The sequence below is a fragment of the Calidris pugnax genome, unplaced genomic scaffold (genome assembly GCF_001431845.1).
Source record: "Calidris pugnax isolate Ruff unplaced genomic scaffold, ASM143184v1 scaffold132, whole genome shotgun sequence".
Classification (NCBI taxonomy): Eukaryota; Metazoa; Chordata; class Aves; order Charadriiformes; family Scolopacidae; genus Calidris; species Calidris pugnax.
In genome coordinates this window covers 1,646,465-1,673,968 of record NW_015090910.1, presented here as the reverse complement: position 1 = coordinate 1,673,968, position 27,504 = coordinate 1,646,465, and the positions used below count along the sequence as shown (strand labels likewise).

Here is a 27,504-nt window from a genome sequence, read left to right as displayed (position 1 = left end):
AGATTTTTTTTTGATGAAATACAGATGTTTATCAGCACTTATCTCAAGCTCAGAGATGGGCATGATTCATACTTTGTAATTCTGTGCCTGCGGGTAGTACACATCCCAGGGCTGGTATCCATCCTGCAAGTCCATCAGCAGAATTTTGTCCTTAAAATGTGCTGACTAACAGTAAGATTAGTTTTTATTGAACATTTAAACATTTCAGGCCACCAGATAATCAAATAGCAGCTCCTTTCTTAAGATTGATATTAATAAAGCAGACAAAAAATACAAGGCACAGTTGGCAGGCATTGGATGTTCTGTGTGAAGAAACAGGAAAATAATTTAAAATATATGCTTTAAATAAGGTAAAACCTTCTGCTTGGAGGACAAAAGGGAATCTTTATTATGAGGATACGGGCATCTGGTTAAGCTTGCCCTTAAGGACACACAATGCCAAAAAAAGACAGATCGATGCAAGATGTCAATTTTTTAAAAAATACAGTTCAAAGAAACATTTTAATCACTTCCCCAAAATTCTACCAGTATATTTTTTTCTGCCAAACACATGCATTTCTTTATTGCACATCAAGCCACAGCAGGACATGTTTTTGATATTTAACTCCCTGCAATTAGAAAGAAAACATAAAGACTCAATAGCTTTGATTCTCCTTTAAACGTTCCTCAAATGTTCAGCCCAGGATCGTTCTCTTGCAGCCCAAAAGGCATATGTCTGTCATCAGGACCACCCTTTGAAATGCCTTTTGTTGAGGTTTTGTTGTGCTGATAACCAGTTGGGCAGTCTGAGGAGTGGCAGGATAATTTCCAGTTGTGGACACTGAAATCTGTCGTATGGCTTCCAGTGGGGAGTGGAATTCCATGATGGAGAAGGAAGCCAGCACATCTGGCTCCAGGTCCTACAGCAAAAGCCATTTCTGCTTCTCAGGCAGACCTTGGTTGAGATCCCGTGGAGAGGAAGGATCACCACCAGTCCCCTCTCCTCCTCAGCTGCCAAGGGATTCTTCTGGTCCACTGCAGTTTTGTTGTTCTTGTCCAAATCGTCCTTGTCACCCTCAATAGGTAAGGCCACTTCGCAGCCACCACTGCAATCAAAGCTCGTGCAGGCAGAAGACAGCAGCCACCTCACGTATGGTCCCAGCAGGGTGGAACTCAGCGAACACCAGACACCCACTTTCTCAAGAGAGCCCTTTGCCACGACCTCAACTCTCACAGCACGTGAGGAATTAGAAGTTTGTGTGACTTTAGGTACTCGCTGCAGCCCACGTAGTTCCTCGGGTGGAAAGAGTCTCTTTCTCGCCAACAGCCATCCACCAGAAACCCCCCAAAAGACCACAACTGAAGCTCAGAGCCTCTCTCTTGCTTTCTTCACCCAAAGCCTCGCAGACTGAATTTGTTAAAAGCCTCGTTATACCTCCAACAGAGGAACCCTCTCCTTCCACCCGCCCACCTCCAGACACCACAGCCCCAGCGCCTATTTCAAGACTACTCCCATTCCAGTTGATTTTGGGTACCTGGAATTTCCAAACGATGGAGTAAATGACACTAATAGAATGCAAACATGTCAGTCCCACCGTGCCTTGCAAAAAAAACAGCGACAGCTATAAATTTTCAGTAGTTTTATTGAAAAATGCCTCTTTCATTTCAGAAATAAATAATATAAGGCAGTGAAATTCACAATTTGCAGTTAAAATATAAAAGCAGCAATTCTATATCCATAGTCTTGCAAACAATTTCCAACTGCTTTTGATAACTAAGAAACATTGTATTCTGAAAAAAAAAAAAAAAATAAAATCCATACTAAATATACAACATAAACATGCAATTCCATCTCTGCAGGATTGACTGCAATTTGGCATAAATGTTACTGTGTCTACAAACAAGGAGATTTCAGGCATTATTAAACTGTATCCAGTTGATACAATGATTTCAGCTACTTAATGTTTGTGGTATTTAAAGGAGATGTATAAGAGCAGTATATGCTCTGCGAAGTGTAACTAAGAAGAGAAGAAAACGACAATGATATTGGAAGGAGAGGGAACTTTTTGTTTCTTTCTCTTGTAACTAGATAATGCAGACCTGGGATCAGACTCAACGGCAAACATGCATTTGAAAAAGGAAGAAAAAGGCAGAGCTAAAGCAGACAGTCCGTAGAAAATTCGGAGCAGCTCCGTGGTTATTTTTGTTTCGGTTTTTTGGTTTTCTCCTTTTTTTTTTTTTTTTTTTTTTTAATTTCTTCGTTTTTACATTATTTCAATGAGAAGGCAGCACTAGGATAACTGAATGCACATATTGACCTGTCGGCAGCCACTACAAGCAGAAGTATTTTACAAGCGTCTCCCGAGCAGTATGAAGTCTGTAGGTGCACACACGTTGCTATCCCCACACCAGCCAGATACACAACGGGGGGGAGTCCGGCGTGAAAAGACCAAAAAAGCCAGATTCTGACATGAAAAGACTGAAAAGCCAGATTCTGACGTGAAAAGATCGAAAAGCCAGACGGTCAAAAGAAGGAGGTGCCCTCCCCATGCGTATCCGCAAATGCAAGTATAGCAAAAACCAGAAAAAAACACAACCCACCAACCAGAAAAAAAAAAAACCCAACCAAAACAAGACACAGCTCTTTTATGGTTCTGGTTTTGCTTGTCTGGAGAGTGACCTTTTCCAGCGCATGTGCTCGGGGTACTCGGGTGAGTGCATTTCAGCGCCATAGTCCTCATACTCGTCCTCCCTCCTCTCGGACTCCATGGGTACCACAAAGGGTTCCCCCTCGGGCTGATAGGGTCCGCTTTCGGGCACGTATGGCTCTGGTTGAAAATAGTTGTCCGATTGAACACAATCGTTACCGCATGGCTTTTGAATCCACAAACACAACGACAGTTAATTTCGTCTACATCGCGTTAGTCCGATCTTATCGCCGTATAATAAATACATAAATTAAGAGCTCGAGGAGGAGGGGGGGGCAATTTTCAGGTTTTTCCTGAATGTTTTTTGGCAGCAAAATAATAATAAAAAGTTTAAAATTCGTTTGGAAAGGCTTTGTATTTATAATACACAAAACATTGCAGAAAGAGTCTTAAATTATGCAAGGGACCAATTATTGTAAAAGGAAAAAAAAACCAACCCTAAATCAAATAAATCAAATAAAAATATTATTTTACAGCTACTTCAGTAAATCCAAGCACTGGACTTTATTTTAGACTGCGTAATTAATGGAAGAAATGGAGCAGGTAAAATGAAGGGGTGGATTGGCATATACTAATTTTCTCTGGGAATGGGAAAGTGTAGACATAACTATCACCAGCGGCAATATACAGTACAGGGCATTTTCTCGTGCTGTTCCTCGTAACAAACCGAGTTACAGCTGGTGCTTCAGGAACACCAAAAACTACAGCAAAACAGAAGAAAAATCATTAGAAAACTTTGGTGTTCGTGACTGCGGTTACAGAATCCAACAAGATGACATATTGACAAGGCACATGCCCCGATTCAGACGTCGGTAACAAGCAGAGGGGGAGGTTTCATCAGCAGCAAGCAGCAGCAGGCTTTTATGCAAGAGCATCACGTAGGGTTGTTAACAGATTTTAGTGGGTACAGTCCCGTACAAATCATTTACAAGCCACAATTAGTTTACTATTTACAAACGTCATTTCTTATTTACCAGGTTAAATCTGTCTCTTCTAACGGTGTTACCTTTGCTGGTTAGTAGTTTTATAAGCCTCCTTCACCACGAGGCTTTGGATCGTCTGGGTCTTTTTTTAAAAAAAAAAAGGAAGACTGTCTATTTAATTATTGAAATGCAACAGGCTTAATGAATTGACATCGCTGTCCTTTATCTCATTCCCGAGTTGGGTTAGTAAAAAAAAGAATCTCCCCATTCTATGAGGCCAACATGGTTCAGAAACCATATCCGGGGTGAAATATCCATATGGACTCAGTTTCTAATAAGCACGTGCGCAAACATCTCAGAAACAGGATTTTCACGTATTCAAACTGTAAGCAGCACTGGCGACTTAGAAAATGTGTTAGCCGAAACCTGAAACAGGTCAAAGATGATGTTAGTCTTTTAAAAGTCCATCCGATGTGCAAAAACATACTTTCATTCAACTCAATACATAACAGTTAAGTCATAGGCATATATTTATATATGTATACAGAGCTGCTTACTAGAAAGGAGAACACTGCTGAATCACAGACACAATTTTCTTTCTTTTTTGTTTAAATTAGAATTTTGTGTGAGAGCTGCACGACCACCTGGCTCTTTAAACCAGCAGCACCGAGTTTGCAAGTGTGTACATATATATATATATATCTCTTTTCATTTATTTTCTTTCCATGGATACATGCACAATACACTAACAGCAAACCAGATCCAAGAGTAGTACCACATACACTAATTTGGAGATGTCGCAATGCATACATATTAATTTGTTAACAATACTGTGGTCCTGCAGGATCCCCATGTTAAAATATATTAGAATCTTTCCAGTCAGATATTGGTGGCCGCTGTCACCCTTAATTTGGATTCCAGAAGCAGCCCATTCATTCTTTTGAGCTACATCACAGGGTGGAAGGCTGATAGGACCCAGGGCTAAATCAGAGATTCCGTGGCGTTTAACTCAGTAGAAATTGTAGGACAGTGGTGTTTTCCAGTTGTCTGCACTGTATCACCAAATGGATTTCCTTCTGGAAAATCCACCAAGTGGATATTTTTTTTTTTTAATTTTGTTTTACTTTGGGTATCAATTTTTGCATAAATAATCCTGACATTGCTCAAAAAGAGACACACGGAAATTGCCAACCACAGCATTCTTTTTATTTTTCAAGAGAAACATGGAGAATTCAACCTTGTTCTGAAGACGATTGGGTAGGGTGGGGATGGAGGGGAAAAAAGAAGAAGAAGAAAACGGTCACTTAAATCCTATGAGCAACATTATCAACTACTAACCATCTACGTTTTAAAAAAAAAAAATACTAAAATATTTAGTTACTACTTCCTATTTAAAATAAACCACGCATAACATCGAGTAAATCCACAAAGTCCAAATGGCTGCTCATATTCCTGCACGTTACAATGAGGGAGACCTGCTTCTTGCAGCCCGTTCCTCCCGATTGGGCAGGTCCGGGCCAGCAGGACTGTCTCATGTAAAGCAGCTCGATATGAACAGCCACCTCCTTGAAGGCTATTTGAGACAAGTGGTTCATAACCTACCTGGGAATCCTTGGCCGTTGTAAGGGATGCTGGCACACTGGGATGAATCACAATATCCTGGTGGCCCGGGGGGACCTCGAATACCCGCATTTCCAGGACGACCTGGCGGCCCTGGTGGTCCTCGTGATCCCGTGGAGCCTGGTGGACCAGTCCTAGATTCCCCTTGCGGACCTAATTTTAGAAATGAAAGGTTGGGGGTTTTGTTTTCTTTAAGAGCCAGCTTGATAAAGCAGCTAACGTTACTGCTGTCTAGACGGCACAGGCTTTGGTGAGATAACACTTGCACGTTGTTGCTAAATGGGGGTCAACAGAAAGAAAAACAAAAGAAAACTCGAAGTGTGACTCATCATTAGTTCCTTCCCCGTGTGTGGCTTACTGAAGGATTTATTCACAGCAACTGATTTAGTAAAATTTGAGCCAAGGAAGAAACATCAATGAATTCTCTGGTTTATTATTTCCCCTCCGTGTAAGATACGAAGATCTCCAGGGAAACCACTAGATTAGACAAGCACACTGGATTTCAATTAAAATATCAGAGTACACTAATTCTGCTACCCTGCAGCCCCAGGACAGATGAGGTAATGTTTTTCTTGGAAGCGGTCTTATTATGGTTAGCAGAAAAGTAAAGCTTCGAGTAACTGAGGCTACAATTTGCTGCAAACATCTTATGGGTCCTGCAACAAAAAACCATGTTTAACCGAGTCAACTACAAGCAGAAAGAAATGATGCAGCTGATTTCTGCCAAGGCATCAGCGAACAAAATTGCATGATACAAAGACCAAAATCAATGGTCAAACCATCTGACTCCATCATCTGGCAACTCGGCACAGTGGAGTATTTTGTAGTCTGGGGACTATCTGCAGTTCTGTAATCACGACTGAAAAATGGAACTAAATATTTCAAAAGTATCATCTGATAACACTTATGAAATATCCATCAAATATTTGGACAATGTATTTTCATTAAATACATTTTCACACAAGCAAGCATGCCAAAAGAGTAAATTACAAGATAAAGATAAACACCTATTAGCCACATCCAAAAGCCTTTCTAAATTGCTCTTTTTTTGTAGTGGTTTCCAGTAAACTCTACTACATGTAAAAAGCATGAAGTGGACAGAGTAAAGCGTGTTCAATCACCAGATGTAGTCTGGTTCCCTATGAAGAAATGTTGGCTTTTTCTCCTACTTTTCTGCAATCTGATAAAACAAGAAATACTTACCAGGTGGTCCCGGCAAACCTCGTGGTCCTTGAGATCCAGTCCCTCTTTCGCCTTTCTCTCCAGGCATTCCTACAGAATTAAAAAAAATGTTTAAAAAGTAATAAAAACTAAAGGAAGGAAACCAACAAATATGTCTTCATGCTCTCTCATTGATATTAACATTTAGTTCCCATTATTTAATATAACAAGGCTGGTCAAACCTTATTTTGTACAGATGTCCAACTGTGCGTTTGGGAAAATAATTTGGACACAAATATACCAACCTAAAAATAAAGTAGGATGCAGAGGTAATTTCATGTGAGTAAGTTTTCTCAAACATAGAAAAGTCTTTGGGATACTAATTTAAATACAAACAGGAAGCTATTTTTAAGTTTGCGTACTTCTGCTATAGAAGATGCTTTATACTTTCTTACAACAGTTACGATGAAATAAATTTAAGAAAGAAGAGAATTCAGAAATTCATTCTTCTTTGATTTTTTTTAGCCTGTTTTAAAGATTATACTCTAATATAATGGTAGAAAACACAGAATGAGTTTATGCTACAGCAGAGCAGCTGGAATAAGCAAAGGCCACAACACAGTCCAAGACAGACTCTCCGTGTTATTGCAGGGACCCAAGGAAACTGCAAAGTAGGATCACCCAAACACTCAAACTCAGCTCAGAGTTGCTCCCCTCCCTCAGAGTCCTGCACAGAGCCAAGGATGCAGACCTAATTCTTTCAACTCCTACTTTCTATTCTAGGTAATGACTCGTTTCCTCTCACGATCAGGGTTCTGTTCTGCAAAGAGTTGTGTTCCTCCAAACAGCCTTTCAAGATGTAGCTGTTTGGTGCCAGGAGAGTTCTGAGAACATTCCCTTTCCTGGGATACCCTGTGGAAGCCTGAGACAGCAGCCAAAAGGTCATACCAACTTCTGTCTCGTGAAACATGAGCAAGGGAGAGACAGAGGAAAGCACGGGTGTAATTAACCTTGTCCTCGAGAACATCAGTGTCCCTCAGGCAGCCCAACTGACCCAGAGACCTGCTGCTAGGGGTGGGCTTCCTGGTCTGACATGGTAAAGGGATCAGACTGCTCCCCTCACAGCCCCTGCACTGTGTCCACTGTGAAATACACATCTGCCTTGGAATTTACTCACCTCTTTCACCGGGTGGTCCTTGGACCCCAGGAGGCCCTGGGAATCCTGGTCTTCCTCCAGGTCCAGGCTCTCCTCTTGTCCCAGCCGCTCCTGGGGGACCAGGTGGTCCTGGTGGCCCTGGCTGGTTACGGTTTGAATAATAATCATTGGGGATTTGATTCAGCATTTGATTGAACCGGCTCATTTGACCTTCAAAAGCAAAGAAAAATGGTTCAATAAAGCATGTGAAATGAGTGAAAGTCTTTTACCGGAGTGGGAAGAAATGACAAATTATCTCTCTTCATTAAAATCCTATCCTTGCTCCCATGCAATAAATTAGCAGTGACCTGGTACAGATGAATTAGGAAGCCTTTAAGATGATGTCTGACAAGAAGGCTGAACATAAATAGAGAAGGGAGGGAGGGAGGAAAGGTAAGGGGGACTCTGGAAGCCAGTAACATTAACAAAAATTAATTTTAAAGCAATTAAAGCCACAAAAAGCATTTTCTCACAATAATCTTGCAATCACAGCTCTAATTACAGCTTCTGCTCTGAAGAACAGAAACGACTTGTTACACTTCATTACAGTGATTAGTGTAACGTGCCAGTCCTAGCATAACCCTGACCAGATGAGCTGAATATGAAAATAAAAATAAGGCAGGGATGTTCAAAAAAGAGATGCTGTAAGATCTCAGGTATCTTCATGCATAGGCATAGTACCTTCCTGGGTGTGCTTTCCTTCCTCTGTGAGGGATAACCAATAGACAGATCTTAAACAGCAGCCACCACAGACATTCTAAAGGACATGCTGTCCCCTTCCTGTACACACACACCTTTAATGATCCAGAAGGTGGATCTGTTTACCTCAATGTCATAGAAATAATGTTAAGAACAATTTATGGACACATTTGTCTCTGTCCTCCTTGGCAGGTCTACTGATAGCAAAGGCACAGCCTTGGGGACAGAGAAAAAATCTGTTGTGTCTCCCGAGAACCTTCCACAGACTGCACTGTGTGGCAGCAGAGGACTGAGATTCTATTTGCAGTCCTCATCCAGATAAATATCATTTTTACTTGCACAGCACAGCTGGTTCTGTGCACAGTATTTACCCAACACTCATTTGTCATTTCAAAATACCTGCACTGAGCAGCCGCCTTCTCACTGATTCCCTCCTCCTGAAGACAACACGTTTAATGAGAAAATAGATACTGATTTTATGACCAAGATGAAGTCATTTTGGACCAGACTGACAAAGGGAAGTCACTTTCCTTGTGCAGAGCATCAGACTTCCATGTGCGTTTCCAAAGGTCACAGATTAGTTCATGACCAAGCCAGCCATCCGGATCTGGCAAAAATTTAGTGCTACATTTTTTTCCACCACCTCATTGGCACTGGACATCTCTCAGATCACTCACACTCTGGCTGGGCTCTGAGGCCAGTATCTCTCACCTTCAATTTAAACCACCGTTTTCCCTTCTAACAAACAAAGTAATAAATTATTAGCATGAGGAACAAAGCAGGCAACGCTGTTTACCATTTATCAGTTGTTCACAAACTTGTCTTGCCACCGCTCGCATCATGTTCTGAGAAGCAATGTCACCCTAAATGATCAAACCCAAAACAAGTGTTTTATTAGCAAGTGTCTGTGCTTTTAAAGACATAGTGTTTAATTAAAAAAATCGGAGATAAACTGATTTAAAACAGACTTACTCTGTCACCTTTCTCTCCCTTCATTCCAGGTGCACCCTAAAGTGAACACAGTAAAAATTAAACAACCAAAAGACTATGTTATTCCACCCCCACCTATAGGCTTCATATATGCGATTTTAGAAAACATTTTGACTCCTTCAAGAGGACAGACCTGGTCCTCCTTGAGCTTTACATTTCAGAGATGCTACAGCAGGCACCAAAAAAAAGACTGGACAAGCTGTGATTTTCTGTGTACAATCAAACACACTGACAGCTACAGAAAGAAAAGATCTGAAGGGAAAATTCAAACTAGGGCCAAAGAAAGTGGTGTGTTCTGACACCAGGAGCACACTGGCAGTTTGAAAGTTTAATTTCTAGCATCACATTTCTGTAAATGGTGAATCTGCCTCTAAATCCCTGCTAACTCTCAACCATTTCTGGTCCTACAATGGCCTCAAAGAAGTCTTAGCTTGAGCTACTTTATTATTATTGACATTTTCCAAGAGCTAACTTCTGTCTAATAGCACTTTTCATTTGCCTTTGAATATCCTAGTGGTTGTTATGGGGTTTTTTGGTTTTCAAGAATGCCATGTAAGAAGCCAACCAGAAGGACTGGTTCTAGTTTTTATATATGTACGTGTCTATGGCTGGAAAAACACCAGGCGTAGTGTAAAGATGTTTTCAAAATGCTGAAGTGGAGAAATGGAAGCACAATCTACTCTGCAAACAAAATTTTGTGTGTGCACCTCTCACACAGCATTCTGAGATTTTAGCCCACATTCTAATGGGGGCAAAGAAAAGCATCAGAGAGAGTAAATCATACGTTCCAGAGAAAATGGTATTACAATGCTTGGTATGAAGGATTTTTAAAGATTTTCAAAATAGACAGCCATGGTCTCAGAAGGATGTTTGTAACTCGCTTTGGTCTATTTGATATGATTTTGACCACAGTGAAAATTGCAGATGCCCGTTTAAAATAAGTAGAAAATTAGATTCACAGTCACTTCTTTTAGCCACGAGGTCACCCTTTGAAAAATCTAAAGATCTGCCAAGTGTTTACAAACTATTCTTTCAATTTTGACAACAAAATACAAAAGAAAATAAAAAAAAGAAGGAAAGAAAACTGCATTTACTGCAAGACCTGCTTCGTAAGTCGCCATGAATAGCTCTTCTGATGCTCTCAAATACTCACGGTGACAAATGCCACACGTGCCAAATTCCAGGGCAGCACAAATCAAACTTTGCCCTGAACTATGGCTCCTGAAGCACTTACTGTGAGTTTTACAGGTGACTGCAGGGGGTGCAGACTTAGGCCATGGCCGAGTCCTCCTAAAAATTTACTGTAAAATTGCCTGCCAGAGTGTGTCCAAAGAGCACAAGAGCTTTGTTACTCAAGCAAAAAGAGGCTTGTATGAATTCAAACAGATTTCCACTTGTAACCTAAATTACTATTTGCACGTAAGGCGTATTTCAAAGGTGAAGGAGCAGTCTGGCCATCTGTTGCTCTGCATGGATCTCCATGTAGTTACACCTACACCCTAAAGTATTCATAGTTTCAAAGGTGAAGGAGCAGTCTGGCCATCTGCTGCTCTGCATGGATCTCCAAGTATCACTGCTTTTTGCACTGTAGTATTTCTTTAAGGAGGCTGTTTATCGCCATTAAGGAAACAAAGGCCAAGTGTGGGCCGCAGCTGTTTTCCATAACATTCCCACAGTACCCGCAATTAATGTCAACAGCACAAGACAACAAACCATTCCACCGAGGTCACAGCGGATGCAATTCGAATGCGGTGGCACCATTCCGTAGACTTCCATCAAGGTTTTGGGCAAACCAAATTCCCACAGGGAATGTCAGGGTGTGAACGTGTGAACCCGAGCTTCTCTGCAGAAACGTTGTATACACCTACCCCACGACATGCCACAGAAAATATGAGAAACCCACAAAAACCCACCTTATCCATAGGTGGGTTGAGTAGTTGGCATATGGTACATGTGCATCAGGTGTAACAGATCATTCATGGAAAATTAATTGTACAGACTCAATGAAAGATTTAGAGTGGTGACACCTTAACCCACTTGGGGTGCATCAAGAAGAGCGTGGCCAGCAGGTGGAGGGAGGTCATTCTCCCCCCTCTGCTCTGCCCTGGTAAGGCCACATCTGGAGCACTGTGTCCAGTTCTGGGCCCCCTGAGTTCAAGATGGACAGGGAACTGCTAGCAACAAGGGCACATTGCTGGCTCATGGAGATCCTGCCATCCACCAGGACTCCCAGACCCTTTTCCTCAGTAGTACTTCCCAGAAAATCCACCCCTATCCTGTATTTGTGCCTGGGGTTCTTCCTCCCCAGGTGCAGGACCTTACACTTGTCCTTGTTGAACCTCATTAAGTTCTTCTCTGCCCAGCTCTCCAGCCTGTCCAGGTCACGCTGGATGGCAGCATGAAGTTAGTTAGTGAAGTTAGTTATTAACCTGTAAACGTCTCTGCCCAGCTCTCTAGCCTGTCCAGGTCACGCTGGAGTTAGTTAGTGAAGTTAGTTACTAACCTGTAAACAAAATACCCATCAAACTGGTAAATATTCTTTCCCTTCTGTCCTTCACTCTTTCATCTATTCCTTTTCTTACTTGGTGAAGTCCACAGAGAAAAGATCTGTCTTTTAGTTTTAGCTTTGTGCAGCCACGAGCTGGAACAGCCCATGGACTTGTAAATGCTATAAAAACATAAATAAGCCGTAACATGTAGGACCATCAGGAAAATATGACATTTCTATCTGTCCTTCTGTAATTAAATTGTGGTAAATGCTGGTGCACTGAAGCTCTAAAAGAGATGTAATTTGGCTCTCAATTCAGACATTAACATCTCAGTCAGAAACTATCCCTTTTATCTGAAATATCCATTGAATAGGTGTGCAGGTTTTTCACTTGCACTGGTCTATTACATGTATCCATTGAATAGGTGTGCAGGTTTTTCACCTGCACTGGTCTATTACATGAAAATCTGGGGGTAAAAATATTAAAAAATTATTTGGTGTTTCTCTTTCTATTTGAAACAAAATATTAAAAAATTATTTGGTGTTTCTCTTTCTGTTTGAAACTTGGCAAGTTTTTTGTTTTCTGAAAGCATATTCATTTGAAATTATCCGCTGAGTACATATTTATAGGATCATAGAATAGTTTGGGTTGGAAGAGACCTTAAAGATCATCAAGTTCCAACCCCCCTGCCCTGGGCAGGGACACCTCCCACCAGACCAGGTTGCTCCAAGCCCCATCCAGCCTGGCCTTGAACCCCTCCAGGGATGTGAAATACCTGCTCATTCTAATTCTTATTCTTTCTGAGGCTTCAATGGTACAACCCTGTATTGTTTTGACTGGAAGCAAATCATGCAGTAAGTTTTCTTGATTACTCATGGGTAAGTGCAAGCATTAGAAATCAGATTTCAGGTCTACAGTCCCAGCAATATTCTAATAACTACTTAAAATGCCCTGTTCCAAGAATTCACTTGCTAGGGTGTTCACACACCAGAACTATACAGAGAAGAGAAAAAAAAAAACAACCAACCACAAATTTTAAATGTTCAAATCCTCTATACTGTTTCTGGCAATGTTTTTGCTGACCAGTCAAGAAAAGTTCTTCAGGCTGCCTTCAGCCAGAGGTCATGTTGGTAGGACAGGAGGGTGCTCTGGTGACATAAGCACAGCATTGCTCCAAAGTATTGACAAAAAGGTCCCCCAGCCAGAAAAATACTATGGCTGTTCCTTAATTAGAAGTGATATATGGTCAACTTTACAATTCATTGAAATCAAATGAGCCTCATTCTTCAATCTGTGACCTCACAATGACACACAGATTCAGCTTTGTGATTGGAAATCTGTAGGCTATTCTGAATTAATCCTAAAATTTGAAGAGTAGAGGCTGACTAGCTATGTTAGCAACAAAGTTCATTTTCCACCTGGATGTTTTAGAGATATGATTTCCAAAAAAATAATTAGAAGTGCAATTACTGAGATGCTATTTGCATCCCTCTCCCACTTGGTTATATTCTTCTTAAATTTCAGTTTATTTTCTTTTAATAGACAAAACCGTGCAATTTAGGCAACTGCTTGCCAGCATTTTGAGAAGCAGCAGCTGCTGCTGACATTCTGTTTTGTTGATACCCCGCAATGAGGGAGTCACTTGGGGTCAGCGTGCGGAAAAGGCAGTTTATGCTGCATGTGGGATTTTTCTGAGCTGTGGGATGAAGGCTGGGGCTGTGGCAAAGTTCTACGGCTGAAGGAGGACAAAACAAAAGGAAGTTTTGCTATTTTTTACTTTGAAAGATAATGTGCTCAATTGTTTTCCCCAAAAGAATGTTCGCTCCCCACAAGAACCACCAGTTCATTGCTCCCAAAGCGGTGTCTCTTTGAGACTCCATCTAGGATGTCTGCACAGATGGAGGCAAGATCAGTGAACACATGGCAGCAGAGGATGGAAAATGCTCAAAAACTGCATTTAGCTTACAACAAACATCCCTGCTTGGGATTAATCTCTGAAGATTTTCGCAGTCTCTTTGGTCCTGGAGGCATCAGTCTCACAGCACATTCTATACCAAGCATAGATGCCTTGCACTGTTTCCTGGGGACCTTCTAGATCTACAAAGTCAGACCCCTTGGTCACAGAGTCTCTTTCACAAACAAGACAGCTCTGCCTTAAGACAACTTTAGTCCATCTCCCCATCCCTTGCCATTTTCACTCTCATACCTACAAACCAACAGCACTGGAACTTTTCTTCTCTGCTACTCCGAGATCTTCTATTTCCCTTCACATTTATTCACAGGAACATATCATTTTTTTCCTGAGATCTCTGCTACTCCGAGATCTTCTATTTCCCTTTACATTTATTCACAGGAATCATATCAATTTTTTTCCTTAGCCAACATCCTCTTTTTAATGACTCTTTCATACCCTTGCTGGTTGTTACCCTACAATATATCTATGGACTAGTATCAAACTCTCACTCTCTGTGGGATGGGACAGACAGAGGACAGATATTTCAGTCTCCTCTAGGACAGCTCAATTCTCAATAGATTACTGACTCCTTTGTGTTCTTACTGTTCCTTTTTCAGTCTTTTTGTTACTACACCGAAAAAAAAAAAAACCCTATAGTTTATCTTTGAAGTACTTATAAGCAGACTATAAAATCAAATTTCCTATTTCCATGACAATTCAGTTAACACTTCAAGTATCAACTTGTTGTAGTATGAGTACACATTGAGGTAGAGAAACATTTACAGCCACATTGGTGGTGTGCTCTGCCCCAGTTTAGCACATTTGCATTGTTTAACACACTGGGGAAGAGCTCCAATTGACCTCAGTCACTGGGAAAGCCAACCGCATCCTGGGCTGCATCCCCAGCCCCATGGCCGGTAGGGCCAGGAGGGAGATTCTGCCCCTCTGCTCCGCTCTGGGGAGACCCCACCTGGAGCACTGTGTCCAGCTCTGGGGCCACCAACATCAGAAGGACATGGAGCTGTTGGAGCAGGGTCAGAGGAGACCATGGAGATGCTGCGAGGGCTGGGAGCACAGGCTGAGAGATTTGGGGAGTGTTCAGCCTGGAGAAGAGAAGGCTCTGGGGAGACCTTCGTGCCCCTTCCAGTCCCTAAAGGGGCTCCAGGAGAGATGGGGAAGGACTCTGGATCAGGGAGGAGAGCAATAGGACAAGGGGGAAAGGTTTGACACTGAAAGAGGGGAGATGAGATGAGATCTGGGGAGGAAATTCTTTGCTGTGAGGGTGGTGAGAGCCTGGCCCAGGTTGCCCAGAGAAGCTGTGGCTGCCCCATCCCTGGAGGGGTTCAAGGCCAGGTTGGAGGGAGCTTGGAGCAACCTGGTCTGGTGGGAGGTGTCCCTGCCCAGGGCAGGGGGTTGGAACTGGATGATCTTTAATGTCCCTCCCAATCCAAACCATTCTATGGTTCTATGAATGTCTTCACACCAAAGCTCTTCATAATTTGCATGTAGCTGCGTATCTTTTGCCTGCAGCGTAACATTCCTTGCTTTGTAGGGTTCTTTCACCTGATTTGTGCTGCATAAAACCAGCAATTAGATTGTTCAGGTAGAAATAAATAATGTCAGGATCTGGTGGAAAATTATTTACTCCTCATATTTACCAGAGGCAACATGAAGCCTCATTATCTTTCTCCAGGATGGGAAGTAACAAATTCAGGCAGGTCTGAACTATGATTCATGACACTGCAACTTGCATTTGGCCATCAGGCTGCACCTTTGGCAACTCTAATAACAGGAAAGCCTTGAAATCTTGTCCACCAGGAGTCTGATAAAACATCTGTGCAAGGTGCAAGCCAGAATTCCTGCTGGGATCTGCTCTAGAAATGTAAGAAACGGTAAATATGATGCACGGTGTCACATTACAAGAAAGTGCAATAACTGGAAAAAATAAATGTATTTCTAACTGAAAGGAAGTCTTAAGATTATAGCGTAGAACTTAGACATGGTGCTTGGATGGGAGTTGACTGTCTTGCTTTGCACAAGCACCGAAACTGGGCTTGTAGCCAAATTTCTTTCTACGCACTTTCTTTACCTGCAGCAGTTCTTTGCTGCTGAAATGGGTTGGTTTTCCAGTGTCCCAGGTGAAGGAAAAGCGGGGTACACCTGGTCATTTGAAGCTTCACTTGTGAACAAATCACAGCACCTTGTGGCCCCAGTTACATCTATCAGGCATCTGACTGAGCAGGAATATCACATCAGTGACGTATGTCTAAAGGCAGGAAAGCTTCAGGGCTTTCCCAAGACACTAATTTCAAAGAGAAATGGGATTTCTAGGCTGGCAAATGCAGGGTGAATTCAACACAAGTATGAGGAAATGACCCAGTTTCCAGGTGCTCCTGGGAACTTCCACTCCATAACCATCTACCTTCCCAGCCTACGATATATTCTTCCAAATTATCCAGATGCTGTACACACAAGGACACTGAGGGGGATGGAGAATCCTGGCTGATTGCCTGACATTAAGGCACAAGTAATGAATGACTTCCCGTTGCGATTGCCGTCTCCGCTCCTCACTCAAACATCATTTCTCAGAGATCCTATAAATGAATCAACTCAAATTTCTCCTGGAACTGTTAGCGGGCTGGGGGGAGGGCAGCACCTCCTGCTCTTTCTCCCTATTCAGGATGCATTTTAACTTTAAAGATTTGACTAGAACACACAGAAACAATCCCCAAGTAATTATGAAAATTAAGAAACACAAAAAAATTGCAAAACAGAAGTGATTATGTACTATTATCACAGATTGTCCACCTTCAGCACTGCAGCAATTTTTTACTACAAACACACACACACACAGATATCAAGACTTTCCAGTCATTTTGCTGACCCAGTTCTTCGTGCTTATGCAGTGTAGGAATATGTATCTTGGCACGTAATGGCCTACCATCTTTTTAGTGGAAACCATAGACCACAATTTCCAGCCCCAACTATTAAACTCAGCGAAATGACACACTGTAAAAATAAAACTGTTTGAAAAAAAAAGGCTTGCGGTCTTAGGTCAGCTCCATTGTATTAACCACCACCATAAGCACAAGACCAGTATTTAAAGCAGAGAGAAGTCTCATATTCATCAACAGACTGTAATTTTAAATTTGATACTATAAAAGTGTATCATTATCTTACTGGTGTCCCACGATCTCCTGGCTTCCCTGGTTTTCCACTTGGGCCAGCAACTCCTGGAACTCCTGGGGCACCCTGCAGCAGAAGACATGTAAAGTCAATTGTGGAGATCCACCGTTGCCTAAGTGCTAATAAGAAATGTGTTATTGTATTGAGTGCAAAGCAATACTGAATATGGTTCCTATCAGGTTCTTGGTTTTTTCTGTTAAGTACATATGAGGCATGAAAACTTTCCTCTGGAAAAAACAGTTTGTTTCATTGTGGACATGTGTCCTTTTACATAACACCACAGTTTAACAGGCCTTTCTGAATCTAAAGATGCAGACAGAGTCTATATGTTTTTTGGTATTGCTCTTAATGACAAATTCCTAAAGGGGTACAAAACAGTTTGGCCTTCTAACTTCATCTAGCAGCTCTGTGATCCATGTAAATCCACAACAAGAGGTCCATAAAATTCCTTCCAGTGATACAAGACAAATATGAACAAATAAAAGACTGGTGTTAGGTTATATGACAAAAGCTCATCCACACACCCACAAAGGAGCACCAGAAAGACAACCGCAGGGGAGTAGGGGCAGCCCAAATAATACCCTGCCCTGGCAACTCCTGTCTATATATACATACGTGGTGTAGATATGTGCTCTGTGTACATGTGCCTACTGGGAATGCATCTTCCAACTTGCTACTGGTCAGACTTGGTAACATAGAGCTGCAGCAACTTGCCCATCTCGAGCCATCTCTCTCTAAAGACCAGCACCTTTTCTAATGTGATCCCACAAAACACAATGAAGTAGCTTTTTCAGCAAAAAAAAATAATCCTCAAATACTCGTCACGAAAAACTTGCATTAACAGTATTTGATTTTCACCAGACGACAAATAATAAGCTGAGTGGTTCCAGGAGAGCTAGCTAAGCATTTAAAGATCATGGCTAAAGAACCAGTTAAGCTGTTTCTTCCCTTATTTGCACGAGCAGAAATCAGGTTAAAACATCTCTTACGAACCTTTGAGAAGACGTGCTTTGCACAGCTGCTTGCTCACCTGTTACTGAGAGTTCCCCAAATCCATTTAGGACATTAAACAAAGGATCCATTTCATATTTCACAGAAACTGAAAATGTCAAAGTGGCTCTCTCTGGGCACAGGGCCCTTATTTCAGACTGTATCAAAGACAAAATTATATTTACCCCTGGTCCTGGTGGGCCTCTGGGACCTGTGGGACCATCTTTTCCTGTGAAACCCTATTCAAAAACAAAAGCATGATTAGAGATTAATTTAAGATTGTAGCCTGATTAAAATGGATTATGTAATTGCAATACTCCTGACTCCTACTGGTATATATTTAAAAACCTATCCATAATATAAACTATAAAAATAGCTATCATAACTAGTACTGAAGAAGACTATGGAAGAATGAGCTTCAGCCAATTTAGATGATGTTCAGCTGCTGTTGATTAACTGAAGATGGAATGAATCTCTCAACTTTTTCATGAAAAGGAATCGTTCTGTCCCAGAGGAGCAAGATCTCCCTTTTTGCTGTTCTCTCACCCACAGCTTAGCTGGGAAATCTGAGGTTTCTACTTAAAGGAAGAACAATCTCCCTCTCAGATATCTCCCCTGCAAGAAGAGATGCCGAGAAATCCCATTTCATTAATCTAACATAGAACTCACAAAACCTGTCTGGCTACCCTACAGCCATCTCAGGAGGTTTTCACACCTAGGGTTTTCCAGTCCTTCCACTTTTACCTCTCCAGGTTGAATATTGATAAAAGGACTCCTTTTGAAAAAGCATTGGGAAATAGAAAGATATGATAAAGAAGAGAAAAAGAATAACAAAACAAAACCAACCACATCACTTGGTCTTTTCAGAAGGTAAACTGAGGACACCTTACCCTTTCTCCTGGAGGTCCCATTGGGCCAGGTGGACCAGGTAAACCTGGGGTTCCCTAGAGGGAAATGGAATGATAAACTGCATTGATGACAGAACAAACACCACTGCTATGCTAATCACTCCAGTGTATATGCACACATTTAAATACTTAACTGTCCTCAGTGTTGCTTTTTGTCATTTACTACAATAAAAACAAAAAACAAACCTTTAGGAGAAGCCTAGCTGCAGTCATCAACCAGAGACTATCTGAAGAACCAAAAATTAGACTCTTCTCTTAATATTCTTTTCTCCCTATTGTCCTATTTTTTAACATTCTGCTCCTTTATTGTGCACATTCTAAATTCTCTGTTTCTGTCCCTTGTAGCTTCTGGGTAGAGAATAAACCCTAAAATTAAACAGATAGGCAGTAAAATCAAGGACAATAGAGTAATCAAGGAAGATTAGTTATGTCAACACATGTGCAGATCCATGACCTTAGCTTATCCAAATCTGGCTGATTATCCAAAAAAAAAAAAAAAGCCCTTATTTTTTCTCCTCAAAACCTAATCCTAATTTACAATATAAAAACCTGCAAGTAAGTGAAATTTAATATTGCTTTCTTCTTTCAGAAAGCACACAATTAATGTCTCAAGACCATCTGACTTCTAAAGGGTGGTCTGAAGAGTGGTTCAACAAAGGTTCAGCAACCTTTATTTTAGGAAGCCATTCAACTGCAGGTGGTCAGGAGTTGGGGGACCTTCCCAGGGATTTATCAGTGCACTTTTCCCAATCCATTGGCCTGTCCCTGTGCATTCACAACCATCCAGATGGAGATTTGGCTTGGCTCAGTCCAGCTGTTCTTTCACTCTTGCTGTTTTCAATGGTTTACTATTTCCTACATTTCAAATTCCTAAGTGTAAGATAATTATGTTTCCAAAACTGTTACTTGAGGATGTATGAGAAGAGCCCATGACTCCTAGTGATGTCAAAGACATCTGTCCAGCAGCCAACCTGCATCAGGAACAGTGTAAAAATGACATTATCTTGTCTAAGTATCAACTTACTGATCGTCCTGGTAGTCCAGGCTGGCCAGCATCCCCTTTCATTCCTTGACGACCCTATAATTTTTGTAAATGAAACATTATGAATTACAGAGTAGATCAACAAAGTAATTAATTTTTGTAAATGGACACAAAATATTTCCTGCAAGATATCTAAACTAAGGAATCCATAAGCCAAAGTAACCTGGTTTCAAATCTAAAGTTAGACAGTGTGCATTCAGAGAGCAATTCTATTTTTTTTTTCAATAAACTTTACATTTTAATGAAAGACTTTATACAAAAAAAAAAAAACCTGCTTATATAAAAATTCAAGCTAATCCTAATCAGGAACCAGCTACATTATATTCCCGCTTTTGGGGTGATTGCTTATTAAAATATGGCAAAAGCAGTCTTAATCCATACAGAATGTAGACAAAGGGTTACCTATGCTATCTGCTATAAAAAACAGAATCTGGTGACACTTCATCAGTGTCAATAGAGTTACTCTGGCAGGGAAGGCATGTACATGAAATCAGAAGTAGCTGCTCACTAAAACACACATGCTGTTGCCAAAAAGCCTCCAAGGAACGAAGGGTTCTCTTGTATGGCCAGATCTAGGCACCCGTTGCCTCTCTGAACTTCCAGCTACTGATTTAAGCTCAGAAAAACAGAAGTTGGACATGTTAATCTGGGAGAAAGTCTTCAAAGTCATATTGCACGCTTGGTTTTCCTGCACCAGTTTGATAGTTTTGAGTCCTAGAACTTGAAGGCCCAGAAACTCTACAGAAGAGCTGCAAGACTGAAGCGGAGCAGCACAATGGACTTAGACTCTGTCCCTTCACAGGCATCCCATATGGACATGCCACATTTAGGATAGAAAATGCTATTGCATTGAAAGGCTTGTTTGAGGAAATGACTTGTTTCATGTGTTATGAGGAAAAGCAAATGTCATACACATTGTCACCTGCACCCGGAATGGCCACTCACCGGTTCTCCTGGGATTGAAAGCCCATTGGGGCCCTGTGGACCTGGGGGACCTTGAGGGCCAGGAGGACCTGTCTCTCCACGAGGACCAGGAGGCCCCTTAAAGCAGAAAAGTAAAACAAGATTGGAAATGACAACCTGCAGATGTGTAACTGCAAAATCATCTCAGTTAGACTCTTAAGGTCAGAAGCTTGGAGACACATTTAATGCTCCAGGTCAACTGTGGAAACAGTCATCCAAGTGGTACATCCTTTCATAAACTATTCTCTGACTCATGTTGGTGGTCCCAGGCCAATACATGCCTTCTGGCAGTGCTAATTAGAGGTATAGCTGTCTCCTCTGTAAAGGAGAAAGGACAATGATGCTGCAGAGTGTATATTAACACCCTATATTGACACTAGTATGGACTCTAGTTTCCTGATGTGCAGTCAGTGCCTTTGAGGAAATACATATACATAGGACAGGTATTTGTAGTCTCATATAGGTAGGCTGCACATAAATAACATATAGGCATATTTCCAAGTAGATTTTTAATCCCCATTCTTAGCTCAGCATAGAGCTATGCATACAAATTTCCATACAGGTGAGCATGTAGAACATTATAGATGCATTCCAGAAAGATACTTACAGACGATCCAGTCAAACCCCTTTCGCCTCTGGGACCTTTAGCGCCTGGGCCCCCCTAAATTGAACATTTGGAAAGAAAATGTATTTAATACAGGAGAAGCCAGGGTATGTTATAGTGGTGTGCGTTGTGAATCCTCTTTATCAAATACTTATGTGAAAGCCCAAAGTTTTGAAGTGTATAGATCACACTGCTAAAAAGAATAGCAGAATAAAAGATGCATCAGAAACTCGGGTAAAGCACATCAGCTTTGGCCTTGCCAATTCAGCCCATGAAACATTCCTCTCATTTTGGTCTCTGCAGATACAAACTTCTTCATTTTACCTTCATCAAAATCTGGATAACCTCTCTAACAGACTGCCAGACAAATTAACCAGGCTTCAGATTCCTCATGCAGCATTTTTGATAGTTTCAGAGTAGAAGGACTACTGGCCCTTATATTCAAAGCAATTTGTAGGAGCATACCCATTCCATAGACTACTATCACTCCACATAAAAAAAAAAAAATAAAATAGAGTACCTAATTTATTTCCCTGACAGAGTAAAGAATCTTTCCTTGGAGTGAAATCCCGACTCTGTATTTAGGAAAAATATTTGCACAGTCCATTAAAAATATCTTGCACATGAAGTGCAAGACAGCTGAGATGGGGCCAGATTCTATCAGCCTATCAAACAACGAGGAGCTAATCACAGTGGTCACCCTGGAAATATGGGAAAAGGATTATCAGATAAACAAGTAGAGGTGGTAGGAGCTGCCCATGTGTGTTTTAAACTAAATGAAAGGGGAATAGATTACCATGATGTTATGGACGTGTTGACAGAAACTATCTCTCTGACAGACTACTGTTTCACAAACCCATGGACCAACACAAAATGACTTCCATAAATTTAGACATCAGAAAATCTGTCTATTGCCAGTAGTTCCTTACAGCTGGTCCGGGGGGTCCTGGAGGTCCCACGCTGTCTTGAGTGCAGGTACAAGCATTTGGAAGAGCCGGGCATTTGGCTTCATCTCTCTGAAAATTCAATCACAACTATTACTGTCCTTTTTTTATAAAAAAAGTACTTGGTGTCAGCATACTTTCCTAAAACAATAACAGCAAGATTCTCTATTATCCTGTTTTCAATTACAACCAAAACCCACAGCTAAACACTTCTTTCCAAACGTTTCTACAAGATATTTCATATTTTTAGCAAATTTTCTCTGTGAGCTATACCAGACACTAACAACAGAGGCACAAGCAAAATAAAATTTATATGCAATTTCTGTTCTGTTTAGATCCCTTAGACAATTAACTTGAACTGACAAAGAATAAACTAGTTATTTTTTGAATGCCGATCTAAGAACAGATTAAATAAAACAATACTATAGCTATTCCATTCATAATACCTAGGGTCTTAAATGTCACTGAAATGCAAATTATAACTGGCATTTTTCCCACCATTCCTAGGGGACTCAGTTCTAGCCCAGTACAATCGTTCTCCCTCAGACATAAAACTCTGAAATGCCTGGTTGTTCACTGTCTGTTCTGATGACTAGGATTGAGATGGTTTGCCAGTACAATGTATAATACCAGCCTAGAATCGATATTGTTAAATTTGCTATTAATAATAATTTTCTGAACAGCCTCCCGTTCATTTACACTTACCATAGAAGGAAGATCACAGCATCTGTCTCTGCTGGTCCAAACTGGACTGCATACAATGTCAAAATTCTGGATTTCTAACTGTAAAAGAAAGGAGGACTCTTGAAAGATGCTAGAGATGTTATTTATAAAACCTAGTGGCATTATCATTAAAAATGACTCCTCAAGCAATTTATTTCTCATGTAGTTGATGTCATTCAGACTTTCACTTCTTTTTTTTTGACACTGACAGAAAAATAATTTTAAAATGAAAAATTTAAAACCAAGCCTACATTAGAGCACAAGAACTTCAAGCACGGGTGCTTGCTCTTGCTCTGGGGCAAAAGGTAACCATAGAAAGAGACTTGGAAAATCATAGAATCATTCAGGTTGGAAGAGACCCTTGGGATCATCGAGTCCAACCATCTACCGTACTCTACAAAGTCCTCCCCTACACCATATCCCTCAGTACCACATCTAAATGTCCCTTACACACCTCCAGGGATGGTGACTCAACCACCTCCCTGGGCAGCCTAAATATTTTGCAATATTCAATTAATAATACCAATGCATTTCTACATTGGCTGAATACCTGTGAAATTCAACATAAAATCTGGCTGAAAAACTTCTTGACCAGCTCTAAGGGTCACATATTAATTCAGATTCATGTGTGGCACTTTCCACTGGCATTAAGCAGGGAGGGGTTCCACATACAGGCTGCAGTGGTGGCCTTATGTAGACTGGATGGTAAAAGCAGTTTCCTCTCTTTTTTCACCTCAAGAGCTATGACCCTGTAGTTTGATACAACCAAACATTTTGGTGTTGAGCACCAGGAATCTTCTCCAGGTGTTAGGGTTTGCAGACATGGGTGAGATTGCAGGCTTCTAATATGAAGGACAGGTAATACCATTGATTACATATTAGGTATAGTTAATCCATCAAGATAATTGATGTGCCCTTCATAGTAGCAGCCACTTTTTCATTATAGGTTTATAAACCATAAAGCCATTGGGGGTTATCTTTCTTAGCAGTCCTGAATCTCTAATCTCAATGGTTCATTTAAACGTTTTGAATTAATGAATGGATTACTGTCTATTGCTTACTGTTGCTGATCGCCGATCGCCTTTCACAAGTTTCCCAAGTATTTCATAGCCATCCGTTGTGATGTTCCCAGCCTCCTTAATTGGTTTTTCCAGTATTTCACTGCAGTCAATGTAAATCTTAACATTTGATGAAGTTACAACAATATGGACCTGAAAAAAGGTCAACATAATATTTAGAAAAGGCACATAAGCATATTTACTTCAATACTTTAACAGTATTTCACTCTTTAGATAACACTATTTTAGATTTTCTTCCTAGTAATCCTGCTTTACTTTCAACTGGTGGAAAAATTCAAACTCAAGGACACTCTATGACATTTGTAACCTCTTTGAAACACGTTGAAGGTCAATAGGATGAATAGACAAGCACAGCTAAGAAGTACTACTTAATATAATAGTTGAACCACAATGATCTATTTAAAAAAAGTTTTCCTGAAAATTGCTTTAAGATGGCAGAAAAGTAAAAAATAAAAAGAATTGTTGAGAGGAAGTGAATAGAAGCTTTTCTTGTCCTCTTGTGATTGGACCACACAAGAGGTTTATGAGCCTGTGCTTGCCCAGTGGCTGATTAACTCTGTCTGCAGTTCTGAGAGGAGATTTTTCAGATCCAAAGATCCAGGGTTCCCTTTCCACACATGACTCAACCAGAGGCATTAGTTGCATTGAGATAAAGGAAGTGAGCAGAGAAGCCTGCCCAGAAAAAGACAAAATCATCGAAGAGGCAAGAGAGACACTTCCATAAGAGAAATTTGGCTACAAAAACATACGCCAAAATAAGGGGAAACAGGGAATAAGGGGAAGAGATTAATTATTGGAAATAAGGGAAACTGGAGGGAGAAAAGAATGAGCGTAACAAAGGGAGAGTAAGTTTACCAGGAGAAGAGAATAAAGGTTTGAGGTAAACTTTAAATACAGCAAACCTTAAACAGAGGAACAAACAAAACTGATGCAAAGGTTACCATTCCAAAAATGTATAGTATATATGGTGAATGTTATGCAAGTGAGTTTCCTACATATCTATGAAAACAGAAGACGTTCAGAAGTCTCCAAGGAAGAAACAAGGGTCTGGCATTTTACTAACTCTAATATGTGATTGTTGGAAGAACATCTTACAGCAAAAGAAAGGTCTCAGTGGCTTTATATACCTTACACACTGCATATATTTTATACACACTATAACATCTATCTAACTGTTAAAATATTAACACATTAAGATCAGCAGTAAAGAATCCTTGAAATATGTCTTTATGTTTTAAAGCTTCTGTTATCACAGTACATAACCCTTCAGAAATGTATTGCTATTTGCTGACCGCTTTAAAAAATTGGCATAAAGTTGAAGCAGAGATTCCCTTAAATGTCCTGAGTCAACAAGTGCTGAACAATCTCCTGAGAATCTGTTCTTTTTTTCCGTATTAAATATTTTCCCATGTGGAGCAGTCTCCAAGGCATCAGCATTACTTATCTAAAAACTTCTAAACTTTATGTGCTTATACTTTATATAATTGGAATTAAGACTTTTGAAACTGCCCTCATTTTTTTTTGTCATCTGAAATCCAGTTGGCATCACACAGTTTCATTCTCAGTGCTGTGTATACAAGTGTTTTTATAATTAACATTCCCAACATTGTTCATTGACCAAGTAAAAAACTGGTGGAAAGACAGTGGAGTGCATCCAAAGTACATTTTGGTATTATGTACCAAACTTTCCACAAAATAAAATAAGCACCGCGCTATAACTTTAAATTCATTACCGTTTATACATCAAATACTCAAGTCATTTGACTGTAATTCTAAATTTTACAGGTTAACTAATGCATCAAACAGCTTAAACTCATCGCAGATGTAATTTGCTAATTCTTAAAGGTACCTAACAGGCAAATCCTACCAGTGGAATGTTATTTGTCACAAATTAGAAAAAGCAAATGACATCAGCATAGGGAACACATATTACTGTGTTTTCATTTGCACATGAAACTTAGGAGAGAGGAATCTACATCAGAGTGAGGAATGGGGAGCACCAGTTTGGAGATGTTCAGGCAGCAAGGACTGCTGAGCATCGTCTGTCTGGCCAAGGAAGAAGCGACCCCAGCAGACAAAAGCTGAGCAGGGCTGCCCCGAGTCACTGCCTCAGCTCCCTGCTGATTTCGTGCCAGCTCTGAATTCCAGTCTGAACCTCACGGCCCCAGCATAAACCTAACAAAAATATGCATCTAGTGTTTGCAGTAAATAAAACATCTCTGTGTCCAATCCTGCCGCGTTTTAACAACAAAATGTTAACAGAAGCATTCTTTTCAATTTCTAGCACGAAGCATCACTTCTGATCGTTTCCAGCGCCAGAAGGCACTGAGGTTTTAAGAAAGAAAACACCGTTTAATCTTTCTCTCTGGATCCCCTTCTAAGACAGAGCTTGATGGAGTTCTGATGCACTGCGAAACAAACCACATCAATAAACTAAGCAAACTATTACCCCGTGTGCACATCAGCAGAACGACACACACTCATCATCAAATTTCCTGTGGCCAACTACTGCAAAGCTGCAAGCTGAAAGGAAGTCTAGCACGGTAAGAATAAGAGAGTAGAAGTCATCTGTCTCTCTAAAACATTCAGTTATAAATTTAACAACTGTCTCAGGCAGTCAGGATTTTTCCTTCGGGGCTTGCCAGATTCAACAGCTCTCACCAGGGCTGTGCTGCGCGAAGCCATCGAGGAGGCCAAAGCAAATTTCCCTGCACAGTTAGGTGTAGTTAACTCTGTTTCCCTGGAACGGGCCAGGAAGTCATCGAATGAAAACCACAAAAATGCTGGATATTTTGGAACACACCTTCTCGCATTCTAAAGATGTGCTATTTCTTTGAAACTGGATGGCAGAAGAAATTGCAAAAGTACCTCCTGAAATGTGTTAATCTTACTTCCCTTCCTTCACCGAGCTGAAGCTACTGCTGTCCTTTATTAGGAGCTAATTACCACGGCTGATACATGAGGCTTTCCCAGCACAGGAGCTGGGGAACCCCATGATCCTGTCTATCACTAACAACCCAACTCATACAGCAATCTCCGTAATCATCCTGGAGACAATCCAGAGGAGTCAGCTCAGTTATGGGGTGAAAAATCCCAAATACAGTTCTTTAAATCAAGGCTACTCTGGTTACTCTAAACACTATCAAAAATTTAAACTTTTGTTTCCTTTTGTTTCCAGCACTAAATAACTCATACATGGTTCATTTTTGCTTAAGAATTCATAGTTACAGAGCTTTAACATCATTTCCAAATATCTGTTACTCCTGTACATCGTTTGGCATAATAGGATTGCTTTCTGTTCATATGCATGAGTGTATTTAACTATTAAAATACTACAAAATGCTGGA

The 27,504-nt window shown here is 40.7% G+C and overlaps 1 protein-coding gene across 1 annotated transcript in view; it reads right to left on the bottom strand.

Moving 5' to 3' along the window:
- Positions 1-1,604: 1,604 nt before the first annotated feature.
- COL12A1 (collagen, type XII, alpha 1) overlaps positions 1,605-27,504 on the bottom strand; it is a 121,089-nt gene continuing 95,189 nt past the window's right edge. Inside the window, exons 52-66 of the mRNA XM_014949335.1 lie at positions 24,140-24,289; positions 23,061-23,138; positions 22,341-22,427; positions 21,415-21,468; positions 20,790-20,885; positions 19,827-19,880; positions 18,785-18,838; positions 18,080-18,133; positions 16,899-16,970; positions 9,258-9,293; positions 9,082-9,148; positions 7,569-7,757; positions 6,434-6,502; positions 5,213-5,383; positions 1,605-2,807 (exon numbers count right to left, since the gene is read on the bottom strand). Of these exons, the coding sequence (XP_014804821.1) occupies positions 2,626-2,807; positions 5,213-5,383; positions 6,434-6,502; positions 7,569-7,757; positions 9,082-9,148; positions 9,258-9,293; positions 16,899-16,970; positions 18,080-18,133; positions 18,785-18,838; positions 19,827-19,880; positions 20,790-20,885; positions 21,415-21,468; positions 22,341-22,427; positions 23,061-23,138; positions 24,140-24,289 (1,413 nt within the window). The 3' untranslated portion in view covers positions 1,605-2,625. The remainder of the gene's footprint in view (positions 2,808-5,212; positions 5,384-6,433; positions 6,503-7,568; positions 7,758-9,081; positions 9,149-9,257; positions 9,294-16,898; positions 16,971-18,079; positions 18,134-18,784; positions 18,839-19,826; positions 19,881-20,789; positions 20,886-21,414; positions 21,469-22,340; positions 22,428-23,060; positions 23,139-24,139; positions 24,290-27,504) is intronic.